The following is a 13,984-nucleotide window of genomic DNA, read 5'->3' as shown; positions in this document are numbered from 1 at the left end:
AAGCAGCACTCTGAAAGCTAGTGCTTCCAAATAAACCTGTTGGACTATAACCTGGTCTTGTGTGATTTTTAAACACTGTCCACCCCAGTCCAACACAGGCAACTCCACATCTTCCAAATGACTTAGGCAGAAGATGCGCTTATACAATAAGAGAAACTCTGCATCAAACTGAAGAGCAGAATCTCAAAAGGAATAACCTTTGGATTACTAAGTGGCAGAGCGCATGTTCGGTTCATGAAATGAATATGTGCCTCAAAGACTGGTGTGGGAGAAGTGGGTTCTGGTTCACAGGGCACTTGTCTCAAAACTGGCAAAAGTGGGGAATGGTCTGCACTGAACCTTTGAGGCTCTAGCTTTTGACAAGACATTTGATAGTATGCCACATCAAAAAACATCATGGAAAATAAAAGCTCATGGTGTATTGGCATGGATACAAGATTGGCTTGCTAATAGGAAACAGAGTGTAAGAACAGGCAGATCTTTTTCAGCCTGGCAGGACATCACAGGGGTCAGTGTTGGAGCCTCAACTCTTTACAATTTATATAAATGATTTTGATAAAGGGATTGAAGGAATGACAACTAAATTTTCTGATGACAAGGATAAACTTTATGCTGCACAAACAATACAGTAGAGTGAATTTGATTGCCTTTGGGTAAATTATATGCACACATTAAATGTTATCATGACACTGCAGTTAAGTACTTCAATAGATGATTTTCTACATCTTCACCTTCTAACCCGATAGCCTACACCATTAAGCCGATTCATTTTTGTCTTATACATGCATGCAAAAAGAATGCTTCTCAAGGTTCCAAAACAATATTCTAGGCCACTATTGCCAGTCCTTCTGTGATTGGTCCTCTCCTTGATTCATCTGCCTGCCGGTGATCTGGTTAAGCTCAGAATGACACTTGTCGAAACAGTAGGGCATCATTTTGTATGGGAATTTCCCTGCTCATACATAGTGACTGCAGTGCAAGTGCCACGGAAACTTACTTTCTTAGCATGAACAGTTTTTACATTTCTGAGAACTCTGTTGCTCTTCTGCCAACGTTGCAGTGGAAAATTGGAAGAATGCAGCTGGAAATTCACCCCCTGGTTTTGGTGTGATTTTTAAATCAGCATTTCTCGGATTGCTAATTGTTCTCAGCTTGTGTACTCAAAGGAGTGTTTGCAGAACAGTGACTATTTCAGAAAATGAGCATGCTAATTGTTATGATCCAGGTAAACACATGGTTCTGTTATAAAATGATTTGGAACTATGGGAAACTCACATGATAAAACTCCTAAGCAATAAGCAAAGGTCAAAAGGGTAGTATCTCATTCTGATTGTTTTGACTGTGTAAGCGGCATCTCAGAAATTTCCAGTGACACTTTTGGGTTTATATTTAGGCTCATTAACTCAGCAACATGTAGTTTAGATTAGATTCCCTTACAGTATGGAAACAGGCCCTTCGGCCCAACAAGTCCACACCGACCCTCTGAAGAGTAACCCACCCAGACCCATTTCCCTCTGACTAATGCACCTAACACTATGGGCTATATAGCATGGCCAATCACCTGACCTGCACATCTTTGGACTGTGGGAGGAAACCCACACAGACACGGGGAGAATGCGCAAACTCCACACAGACAGTTGCCCAAGGCGGGAACTGAACCCGGGTCTCTGGCGCTGTGAGTCAGCAGTGCTAACAACTGAGCCACTGAGCGCCCCACATTTATTTTCTGACTTTATTCAGATTTGTGGACCAATAGGAAGAGACGGGTATTTGTCGTATTCATGGTTGGTCTCAGACTAGAAATCCCAGTAAAACATGTGAAGTAATAGAAATTCCACTCTAGAGGATTGCAAATAGAAGAACTCTAGTTGATTTATAAGCTTGCAGGTGACACTAGGAAGGTAGTATGGTGGACAGTGAAGGAGGTTATCTGGAAATACAGGGAGATCTTGATTGACTGGACCAGTGGGCTGAGGAATGGCGGATAGAATTTAATTTAGATAAATGCAAGGTGTTGCATTTTGGCAGGTTAAACCAAGGCAGGACACCTTTCTGTAGTTGGACGACCAGAACTGCTCACAGCACTCAATGTGACCTTGCCAGCATCTTATACAGCTGCAACAAGATGAAAGGAATGGGCTGTAGATAGTGGTGAAGGAGAGTACAATTTTGCCATTTAAGAAACATTTGGACTGGTACATGGATGGAATAGGATGGAGAGATATGGACCAAACACAGGCGACGGGACGAGGTTAATTGTGAAAACTGGGCAGCATGGACAAATTGGGCCGAAGAGCCCGTTTCTAGCTGTGAACCTCTATGACTCTATGAGAAATCCCTAGCCAAGAGAAGAGAAAACAATTGTACAACATGGGAATAAGAGAAAATATGCAATGTCATCATTCTTCAATAGCACACAGCTTCAATGTAGTTGCTGAGCATGTAGTTTTCCTAAGCAATCAAGTTAGACTTCCACTATATTTTCGACTATATAAAGTGAAGGGAAAAATGATTTTCAAGCATTTTATCATTCCATTGCTTAAGTATTAATTTTGCCATTTATGGACAAACTCATTGCAAATCACTTACAACCTAATATTTACACAATTAGCTAAGAGAATGTTCCTCTCAAATGTTTTGTGCCTAGTTATTTGCAGTTGTTGTTGGTTAGCTATATATGTCACACAGAATCATTGAACAAATTAGCTCCAACATTGGCCAGTTAGCCTATCCAGTGCCAACTCTTTAGAAGAGTTACCCAATTAGTCCTAACATCCTACTCACAGAAACCAATTCTCTTCAAAACTGATGACTGAACCTGCTTCCAAATCTTTTCAATCAATAAGTGCCAGATCATAGTAACTCCGTCCTCATCACGCTTCTGTTACTTTTGCCAATTAAATTACTATCAATTAAGCTGGAGAATCGCTTGGGGGAAGGTTTATCAAAAGAGTTAAGCAATGGTTTGGATATGTTAAACAGAGATTAAAAGCATCAGAGAGAGATGAGAAACCAGAAATGAGTGGAATTGTTTAGAGGGTAGGGCCTTCAATCACAAGCAGTAGGTGAAGAGGTAAACTGAATCCTGAAAGTAAGAGAATAGAGAATTACCAACTGGATAAAGCCATCTTTGCCTTCCTTCAGTCGTTGGACTTCCAGAGACCAGCCAGGGTTAAATTTAAAATAATTCTTAAACATAAAGGAATGCAGTTTCACCATAATATTTCAATTATTATAACATCTTGTGGGAACTCAGTCTTTATTCCAACTCTTAACACCAGAAGGCGGTTTTTGGGTTCAAGATTCAGATTTTTAACATTTTAATATCTAACAAATCCAAATGTGCCCATTTTCCAAAGCATTCTACATGCTTTTTATCAACTAGTCTTCTCAAATGTATCTTACCATCTTTAGAGATGTAATTACACTTGCAGGTCTCTGTTAAACAATCCACTGAAAACTGTTTTACTTTGGTTTCCACATTCAGCAAACAAAAGGAATATCTCCTTACACAGTTTCTTTGTCATAATAAGCAATGAAATAATCAAAACAGTTAATAGAATCACACTTTATTCTTTAGAATATTGACTGTACACTACTGAAGAAAGATGTGCATTAAAATTGTAAATTGATTAGTCAAGACTTTTGTCTAAGCCAAATATTCAAACTTGAACACTTAATCAGAATTTGTGCATAAGATATACAGATGCCAAGTACTTCTGACCAGCAAAATAATAAGTAACTCCTACCAGCATTCGTTGGTATACCTGATAGTTGGACTGCTGTCACTGCCTTTATATGAACCAGAGTTACTGCTACTGCTGCGAGATGAAGCTCCATAGGTATCGCGAATGTTCGCTGTATTTCTATACACTGCTGAGACTGGATCTTTCTCACGTGCTACAGTTGGGCTCCCCGACTGTTTGAGGCCACTCGATGCATTACCTCTCCCATGAACACCACGGCTGACAATTTGAGAACAAGTTATTCTTACATCAATAAAGTATAGATTAAATTCGTATTACATAACACAAAGTATGCAATCTCAATCAGCAACTTTTCCAACACTGGAAATAAATCTATGACCTCAAGAGAAACTTGATATTGCTTTATAATCAATACACACAGAACAATCATTAAAGGAAAAGTGACAAGAGCTATTAAGGGCAAGTTTTACAACAAAACAAACAGCAGAATACATACAATGCCATATAATACTCTTTCATTAAGCGTCATAGTTAGTTCAATAACACCTTTGTGTAGCTCAGAGAGCAATTATTTTATGAAGGTCAAAACCAGGTGACCATATTCTGTTGACAAAAGTTAAGGAGATGATTATACAATATGCCTCCATTCTATTATTGGACTACTGAGTTGATTAAAATCCAGCCCTTTGTAGTATTCTGGTCAAGGATCACATCCAAATCATTAATCTTTTTTCTTTACAGGCACTGAGAGATCAGTTGTATTTTCTAACATTTGCAATTTAACGAATGATAGGCATTCCTGACAGCAATGTTTCAGTGACTGATTGGTAAATGTTGCCCATAGCCTACATTTACATTGTCGCTGGAATACACGTTCATAATGTCATTGAGTAAATATTCAGTATAACATCTACTTACAGGCAACTTATGATGAGGGTCCTAAAACGCATAAGACAATGTAACAATTGATGACCAATGCACACTTGTATATTTGATTAGTCATCCATGGAATGTGGAGGAATTAAAGGGTATTTGAAAAGTATGTGCTTGCTTTTTAATGTTTACAATAGTCAATCCATGGCATGACCATATATTATTCTATTATGTTGCTTTGTCCAAACATATTAATTTCAGCCATTAGATTATTCCTTTCTTAAGTTAGTGAGGATTCACTGGCAACTTCAATGCAAAATTCTTAGTCTTTTATATATAAAATTTAGAATGTCAGTTATGTATGTATACAATTTTGGTTCTGCTGAAATTTCACACAGTAAAATACATCAGTGCACTATTTATTTTTCAAACTGGCAAAGGAAACTACAAAATTAACAAAAACTGTTGGAGATTTTTGTGAACATCTTAACATGTTTGGTAAGTTTGTGAATTTAGTAAATTTCTTCTAAAAAGCAAGAGAGGAACTTTTTCAATTTGTCACTCAGGTGTTAAATCAGCATTATGGATGAGTCACTCATGATAAAAACTTTGAAAATAAATTTTCTTTGATTCTTAGCCTGGATATTACATGCTCCCACTCCTATGGATGTGTTTTGGCTTTGGAGTGGAAGGATGGTGCATCTGTATGGAGCAGTAGTTACTGGAGACAGAACAGGCCTGTCTTGCAGGTATAAAGGACTGAAAAGAGGTACAGTATGTAAGAAACTGTGGCTGGTAAAAAAGGTTGGTTAGCTCAGCTGGCTGCACAGCTGATTTGTAATGTACAGTGATACCAAGAGTGTGGCTTCAATTCCTGCACCAGCCGAGATGACCATAAAAGGACTTGCCCTCTTCATCCATCACCTGAGGTGCGGTGACCCTTAGGTCAAACCACCACCAGTCATCTCATTCTAAAGACAGAACCAAACTAAAAAAAAAGATCAGTTGGCTAGCCTACCCACGTTGCTCAGTATGGACGGGGAGGCTGGTGGTTGAGTCAAATAACACCCAGCCCACAGTATAATGTCAATCCCCTGAGCAGTCGGTTTAAAGGTTCTGAAACGGTGGGTAGGTAAGGGATGCACGTACTCATTTTGGAAGGTGCCCTTTGTTGGGGGCAGCCCTGACAAGACAATACACTGATCCACATATACTTCAAAACCCACCTCCAACTCCCTCATATCAAACCCCCAAACCACACCAAAAATTGCAAACCCTCCACAGTCAAAGCCCCCAAGCTTAGTTTAGCCCAGGGTTCCCGTGGAACTCTTTTGAGAGCCTGCCTGCAGTCCCCGTATGGAGCTCCGTGTCCATCGGGTCAGTAGGAGCTCCAGCAGTTCCACAGGGTGGGCATCATGCCAACGAGGGGCAGGAATACCATTGACTTTATGGCCACAAGGTAGGCTTGCACTCTGTTGTTGGTTTACCATGGGGAACTGCTAACCTCCAGCCTCTCGCCTGAAATTTCTGCCCCTGGAATCACAACCCTGATTGCACCTTACATGTAGGAAATAGTCTGAGAATTTAAAAATATGCCAACACAGACAAATTTTGATACAACCAACCGGGGACTGGTTCATTGTTTAAACTTTAAAGTTTTATAAGTTACTTAGTTAATGAACACGATTGCATTAAGCTAGTTTTTCGTTTGGCGGAAGGTTTGACCTGTAACTCCCTGGATACCAAGCATCTGGAATGCTCTGATAATATTTGAAAACAGCAGAAGCTGGGCATTGCTCCACACAACAATGAAGCAAAACTCTGGTACAACTCCAAACAGCTAGATTTAGAGAATGCTCCCTTCAATTCTCTCAAAGTCAAAGTTCACATTGTGTATGTGTGTGAGGGAAAAGGATGGGGGTTTTGGGGGGAGGGAGGGTATATTACAAGTCACCCCACCTTCTGCATCGACTTCATTTTTCACCAAGTTGCAGGCAATCATCTCCGTAAAATTCCAAAAAAATCATCCATTTAGTCAGTGGTCAAATTGACACTGTAATAAAGGTCCTTGAGAAAATGGATATTTGATATTTCTGATTGCTGCAGATCTCAATGTCCTTTTTTTACCTCAATAGGCTTGTGTTGCATGAACCAGACAACCCCTCAGTAACTTTTACAAAGTTAACAAGGCTTACCTGCGGGAAGCCGAGCTCCGCTTACCACCTGTACTGGACATAAGACCTTCAGGTGCTGAGATGCTGCCTGTGCTACTGGAGGAACTAAAGTCAGCTTCACTGCCTGCACACAAGAACAGAATTGTATTAAAAAGAATCACAGGTTAACCAAAAGTGCACTGTTTTCTATTATTACATGTTATGCAGCTGGTTTCCCTGGATCAGGGGACATCTCAGGAGCCAGCACAGCTGTATGCAATAGATAGAACTTACATGTATACATGTAGGCATAGTGGGTCCACACTGTTCCCATTGCACTCCATACTAAAATCACAATTAAATTGACAATTGTTAAATAATTCAGAAATGAAAACAAATTTTTAGACATCAACCTAAGGTTAATTGAATAGTACACACTGCTGTACCTTCCGGTTATAGACATTCTCTGTGGCTGAACAAAACTGGCTACACCTTTTCAAAATCCCTCAGCAAAAGCTGCTTTGGCTTAAGTTGCCAACAATGAACTGTCAGCAGTAAGACACAATCAATCCTGTTTAGTGGAGATCAGCTCTAATTACATAAATGGATCATGCTCAAGTATACCCTCTACAGTGTGTATTTGCATACACTGGTGCAGTGCCTCCTCTGTTTCCACGTGATCGTTGCTGTCAGCCATTCTATTTGCTGAATATCAGATTTAATGATGTTAATTTCCAATAACAGTACCCACCTTCTTATTGTCTCCTGCAACAGGGAGTAAACATATTACCTCAAATCCATCACAGCAAAGTTTTCTTCTACTTAGATCATAGATTTTGTTTGGTCCAAGCCAAACAGAAAGCTGCTCCTTTGAGAAGAAAAACTAAGTGTATGGTACAGCAAGCCCACATCTTTAAGAATCAACCACCTGAACTCTTACCAGAACATGTCCAGACATGAAAAGCAGCCCCTCGGGTTTATGCTTTGAGGAATTAATTATGATATGCCAGACTACACATTTCCAGAAGGTGGGGATGTTGCAAATGGAGATGGATTGGAAGGGAAGAAATGGCTCTGGAGGCCTGAATGTGGAAGGTCTTCATGCGGAAGGTCTGTACCTGTATCCCACGCACACCGGTTTTACGGGATGAAGGGTGCGTGCGTTGTAGGCATTTGGATACGTAAGGCATCCTTTTGGGATTATTAAGAATAGATTGCATGAAGAAAGCGTATGGGTTCTACGGAACTGTCAAGTAATTTGAATCCCTTTATCGTTACATTTTTGAAAATGAAACAACCTATAGATGAAAAAAGGCTTCTAATTTTGACAGCTGTTTGTTGAGGGCCATCATTATAGCACTACTTCTGCATTACTGCTCCATAATCCAACACGGTGACAGACGGAGGGTTGTAAGCTCACACTGTGATGAACTGCCGCAAGTTAGTCATCTTTAATAGATGATAGAACAGTACAGCACAGAACAGGCCCTTCAGCCCAGGATGCTATGCCAACCACTGATCCTCATGTATGCACCCTCAAATTTCTGTGACCATATACATGTCCTGTAGTCTCTTAAATGTCCCCAATGACCTTGCTTCCTCAACTGCTGCTGGCAACGCATTCCATGCTCTCACAACTCTCTGTGTAAAGAACCCGCCTCCGACATCCCCTCCAACCAGCTTAAAACTATGACCCCTCGTGTTAGCTATTTCTGCCCTGGGAAATAGTCTCTGGCTATCGACTCTGTTTATGCCTCTCATTATCTTGTATACCTCAATTAAGTCCCCTCTCCTCCTCCTTTTCTCCAATGAAAAAAGTCCGAGCTCAGTCAATCTCTTTTCATAAGATAAGCCCTCCAGTCCAGGCAGCATCCTGGTAAACCTCCTCTGAACCCTCTCCATAGCATCCACATCTTTCCTATAATAGAGCAACCAGAACTGGATGCAGTATTCCAAGTGCGGTCTAACCAAAGTTTTATAGAGCTGCGACAAGATCACACGACTCTTAAACTTAATCCCCCTGTTAATGAAAGCCAAAACACCATATGCTTCCTTAACAACCCTGTCCACTTGGGTGGCCATTTTAAAGGATCTATGTACCTGCACACCAAGATCCCTCTGTGCCTGCACACTGCCAAGAATCCTATCCTTAATTCTGTACTCAGCTTTCAAATTCGACCTTCCAAAATGCATCACCTCACATTTATCCAGGTTGAGCTCCATCTGCCACCTCTCAGCCCATCTCTGCATCCTGTCAATGTCCCGCTGCAGCCTACAACAGCCCTCTACTGTCAACGACACCTCCAACCTTTGTGTCATCTGCAAACTTGCTGACCTATCCTTCAATCCCTTCATCCAAGTCATTAATAAAAATTACAAACAGTAGAGGCCCAAGGACAAGGACAGAGCCCTGTGGAACACCACTCACCACAGACTTCCAGGCAGAATATTTTCCTTCTACTACCACACGCTGCCTTTTGTCGGCCAGCCAATTCTGTATCCAGATATCTAAGTTCCCCTGTATCCCATTCCTCCTGACCTTCTGAATGAGCCTACCATGGGGAACCTTATCAAATGCCTTGCTGAAGTCCATATAAACCACATCCACAGCTCGACCCTCATCAACCTTTCTAGTCACATCCTCTAAGAACTCTATTGAGTTTGTGAGGCATAACCTGCCCCTCACAAAGCCATGTTGACTGCATTCAATCAAGCCATGCTCTTCCAGATGGTCATAAATCCTATCCCTCAGAATCCTTTCTAACACCTTGCAGATGACAGACGTGAGACTGACTGGTCTGTAACTGCCGGGGATTTCCCTATTTCCTTAATGTGAGGCTCTGCATACAAATGACTGTTCTTGTATGAAATTAAATACTTGAATGGATTTAAATACTTTAAACAAGCTTTTATTGATGTGGGTATTTTAGTAAACATCATAGTGAAATACCTGATAAGTAGTTAGAACTTTATTTTATTTCAGCTCAACATGGCTCCTGAAGTCTGCCCATGGTGGATATGGAGTTAGTTGATATGGGGATATAAAGTGAAAGGTATAGGTTATCACAGGGTTTAGGGAGGGTCCTGGGATGAGTGGGAGAGTTGGGATGAGTGGCATTGGGGCTACAGGATGGATGAAGGGGCCCAGATTGCCAATGAGTTTTAAGTGAGCCATGAGGGTGTCTAGGAGGCATGGGGAATGAGAAGGGAGTAGGGACTAAAGGTTACCTTTTGTTTTACTGACAGCATAAGCGAACCACAGTCCCACAGCTTTGAGGCAGGCTTTTTAATTAGGCACTTTTTAAACATTTGGCACGGAGAACCCTAACCCCCAGAATAAAAGTCCACAGGCTCAGAGCTGGTTCTCCCAAATTGGATTGATGGAGTCAGGCAATCTCAGATTTGAATGAAGGAATGATTTATTTTCACATATAATCAGGGAGATACAATGAACAGTATTCTGTCGCCACAATCCGTTGCCATTTTGAGATACAAGACAATAAAAAGAAAGTACTTATTGGTAAATAGGGTTACTATAGTGACTAATAGAGTTACTATATACTATAGAGATAAATGGAGTACTTAAATAGTGTGATCTTTCATCTGAAATGCAGGTGTCCTATCGATGTCCGTATTTTTGTGAGACATGTGAAAATTTGCTTGTTCCAATCCTGTGCCAGCTCTCTCCTTCACCAGGTTTCCCAATACAAGATGTTTGGGGTCACAGTTCTGAAATGTTATCTATAACCTCTCTTTATAGATGCTGCCAGATCTTCTGCACATTTTGAGAATTGCTTTGTTCTTTTAGATTTTTGGATTTTCATTCTACTGTATTTTACTTCTGAACGTAAACGAAGAAAGCACTAATATAAAAAGCAGAGCACATGTCGCCAAAACAACACTGGCTCCTACTACTGCCAATGCCAGAACAATTTTCCAAATGAAAATTTATTGCACATGTCCAAACTAAAGGCAGTTTATTTTTCAATCCCACTGCAACAATTAAAGAAGAAATAGCTGTGATGTGAAATCTTTTGCAAAATACGGAATAAAGAATCTGAAACTAGCAAAACTTCTAGACAGTGTGTAAGAACATTGAAATCCAAAGACAGCAATTAGTGAAAACCTGACTTAGCCTCAACTTAGTACTCAGCTGTCATTCAGTTTCTTATCCGATGAATTGTAAGAACTGGCTTTTTCCAGTGAAACCCACAACCAGCTAAAACAGAATAAAATTAATCTACATTCTAAATTACTTCAATGAGCCCAGTTTGGGTTGAACATTACATCCTGGTACGAACAGCACCAATGATAATGATTTCCCTTGTTAGGACATCACAGAGCAGATGCTACAATATGTACCTTTAGTTTTGTTTTATTAGGATCATTCTACTCTATGCATGGCGAATAGATTCAACGCTCCAGGGAAAACAGCCCCAGCCTGTTCAGCCTCTCCCTATAGCTCAAATCCTCCAACCCTGGCAACATCCTTGTAAATCTTTTCTGAACCCGTTCAAGTTTCACATGGGCAGCATGGTGGAACAGTTGTTAGCACTGCTGCCCCACAGCGCCAGAGACCCGGGTTCAATTTCCACCTCAGGCAACTGTCTGTGTGGAGTTCGCACATTCTTCCTGTATCTGTGTGGGTTTCCTCCCACAGTCCAAAAATGTGCAGGTTAGGTGAATTGCCCATGCTAAATTGCCCGTAGTGTTAGGTGAAGGGGTCTGGGTGGGTTGCTCTTCAGAGGGTCGCTCTTCAGAGGGTCGGTGTGGGCTTGTTGGGCCGAAGGGTCTGTTTCCACACTAAGTAATCTAAGGTAATCTAATCTTTCAGATAGGAAAGGAGACCAGAACTGCACGCAGTATTCCAGCAGTGGCCGAACCAATGTCCTGTACAGCCACAACATGACCTCCCAACTCCTGTATGCAATACTCTGAGTAATAAAAGAAAGCACACCAAACGCCTTCCTCACTATCCTATCTACCTACGACTCCACTTTCAAGGAGCTAAGAACCTGCACTCCAAGGTCTATTTGTTCAGCAACACTCCCTGGGACTTTACAATTAAGTATATAAGTCCTGCTAAGATTTGCTTTCCTTAATGTATCAGGTTGCCAAAATACATTCAAGGAAATTTAGTGGCTGAGATTTGAAAGCAAGAGTCGACCAATATTTTTTGTCTGAATGATGATTCATATCTGAAGATTATACAATGGTTCTAACAATGACTAGGCAGAAGCTACTCAGCCACAATGTCTTACCTTCCCTGTCTGCAGGAGTTGGTAACAGACAGTACCTGGAGATTTTCTTTTCTTTTAAATAAAATGAAACAATAATGCAAAAACAAACATGAAAGGAGAATTCAAAAGCAGAATATATTGTTGGATATGTTAATGAATAGGAGATTAGATAGCATCACAATAAGACAGAGGTGTAAGCAAATTCAGTAATTGCTTAATACCAAAAATCAATCCAATTTAGCATGTAAATTCTTCCATTTATTGAGTTGAATTCTGTGTGACAACACAACCTTTTGAGAATTCCACAGGCGAAGTACTGATGCTGTTGAGACTAAGGGAGTTCTGATGTAAGCATTAGTCACCTAAACTCTCAGAATAGCTCCGTAGGCATTTGAGCAATATAAATCTAACCCACATAGATAATAAGATCACAAGATATAGATGCAGAATAAGGCTCCTTGGTCCATCGATTCTGCTTAGACTTTGACTGCAGCAGAATTACCTCACAGCAGGTGAATGTTGGTGTTGATGAATTTCCTCTGCATAACAAGGAGTGTCAATCCTGTGAGCCTTAGTTTTGATGACAAAAAGCTGTGAGATTGAGACAGTGAGGAGGATATCAAAAGCTTTCAAAGCAATTTAGAGAGGGGGGGGGGAATGCATGGTAGACTAACATGGTTAAATGTGAATTTGTCCAGTACAGTAGGAAAACTAGAATGGCTAAATATTATTTAAGTAGTGATAGATTGGGACCTCCCTTTGTTCACCCATTGTATACCAGTCAATGAAAGTGGACAGTAGGTAAAGCAAGCAGTTAGGAAGACAATATGGGTATGTTGCTCTTCATTGAAAAATAGAAAGATCTGGAAGGAGATATTCGCTATTAGGAAAATGATGAAATTGTTCTGATACAAGAAGCATCTCAAAATACGTTACTCACCGCCATGACTCTAATCCAAATTCTGAACATCAGCATCTCCCGACAACACTGGAAACTTATTTGTGAACTTTGCTGCATCTTCCCAATAACTATTCAAGCACCCACCCAGGCAAGTGGGAGGATTCCATTGCACGCCTGACTTGTGCTTTGTACATGGTGCACAGGCTTTGGGAGTCAGGAGGCAAGTATTTTTAGCCTTTGACCTGCTCTTGTAGCCATTGCATTTATATAGAATCATAGAGATGTACAGCACAGAAACAGACCCTTCAGTCCAACTCATCCATGCCAATGAGATATTCTAAATTAATCTAGTCCCATTTGCCAGCATTTGGTCCATATCCCTCTAAACCCTTCTTACTCATATACCCATCCAGATGCCTTTGTAATGTTGTAATTATACCACCACCCACCTCCTCTGGCAGTTCATTCCATACATGCAGCACTCTTCATGTGACATGGTGTGTCCAGTTCCATTCTTGGTTAATGATAATCCCCAGGAATTTAACAGTGGGTGATTCAGTGATGATAATGCTATTAAATGTAATGGGGATGTGATTAGATTGTCTCTTACTGGGATATGGTCATTGCTTGGTATATTTGTGGTTGCAAATGTTAGGCCAGGTCTGGGTATGGTCTTGCTGCATTTGGATATGTTCAGTATCTGAGGAGTCACAAACGGTGCTTAGCTTTGTATAATCATCAACAAACATCCCCACTTCTGACCTTATGATGAAGGGAATGTCATTGATAAAGCAGCTGAAGATGGTTGGGCTGAGGATATTACCCTGAGGACCTCCTGTGGAGATGTCTTCGGGCTGAGATGGCTGACCTCCAACGACCACAACCATCTTCCTTTGGGCCAGGTATGACTCCAGCCAGTAGAGCTTCCCTCCTGATTCCCAATTACTCCAGCTTTGCTCGGGCTCCTGGATGCCACACTCAGTCAAATGCAGCCTTGGCGTCAAGATCTATCACTGTCACCTCACTTCGAATTCAGCTCTTTTGTCCATGTTTGAATCAAGGCTGTAATAAGGTCAGGAGCTAATTAGCTCTGTCAGAACACAAACTGGG

General features: G+C 40.9%; 1 protein-coding gene across 7 annotated transcripts in view; it reads right to left on the bottom strand.

Annotated features, from left to right (window-relative positions):
• Positions 1-13,984, bottom strand: part of LOC140477411 (syntabulin-like) — a 111,982-nt gene that overhangs the window by 30,616 nt on the left and 67,382 nt on the right. For all 7 annotated transcript variants that reach the window (XM_072571253.1, XM_072571247.1, XM_072571248.1 and 4 more), the window contains 2 exons: positions 6,776-6,878; positions 3,768-3,965 (listed from right to left, as the gene is read on the bottom strand). In XM_072571253.1, the coding sequence (XP_072427354.1) occupies positions 3,768-3,965; positions 6,776-6,878 (301 nt within the window). The remainder of the gene's footprint in view (positions 1-3,767; positions 3,966-6,775; positions 6,879-13,984) is intronic.

This window comes from Chiloscyllium punctatum, chromosome 5 (genome assembly GCF_047496795.1).
Source record: "Chiloscyllium punctatum isolate Juve2018m chromosome 5, sChiPun1.3, whole genome shotgun sequence".
NCBI lineage: Eukaryota > Metazoa > Chordata > Chondrichthyes > Orectolobiformes > Hemiscylliidae > Chiloscyllium > Chiloscyllium punctatum.
Note: the sequence above shows the minus strand (reverse complement) of the source record. Positions and strands in the feature narration are given on the sequence as shown.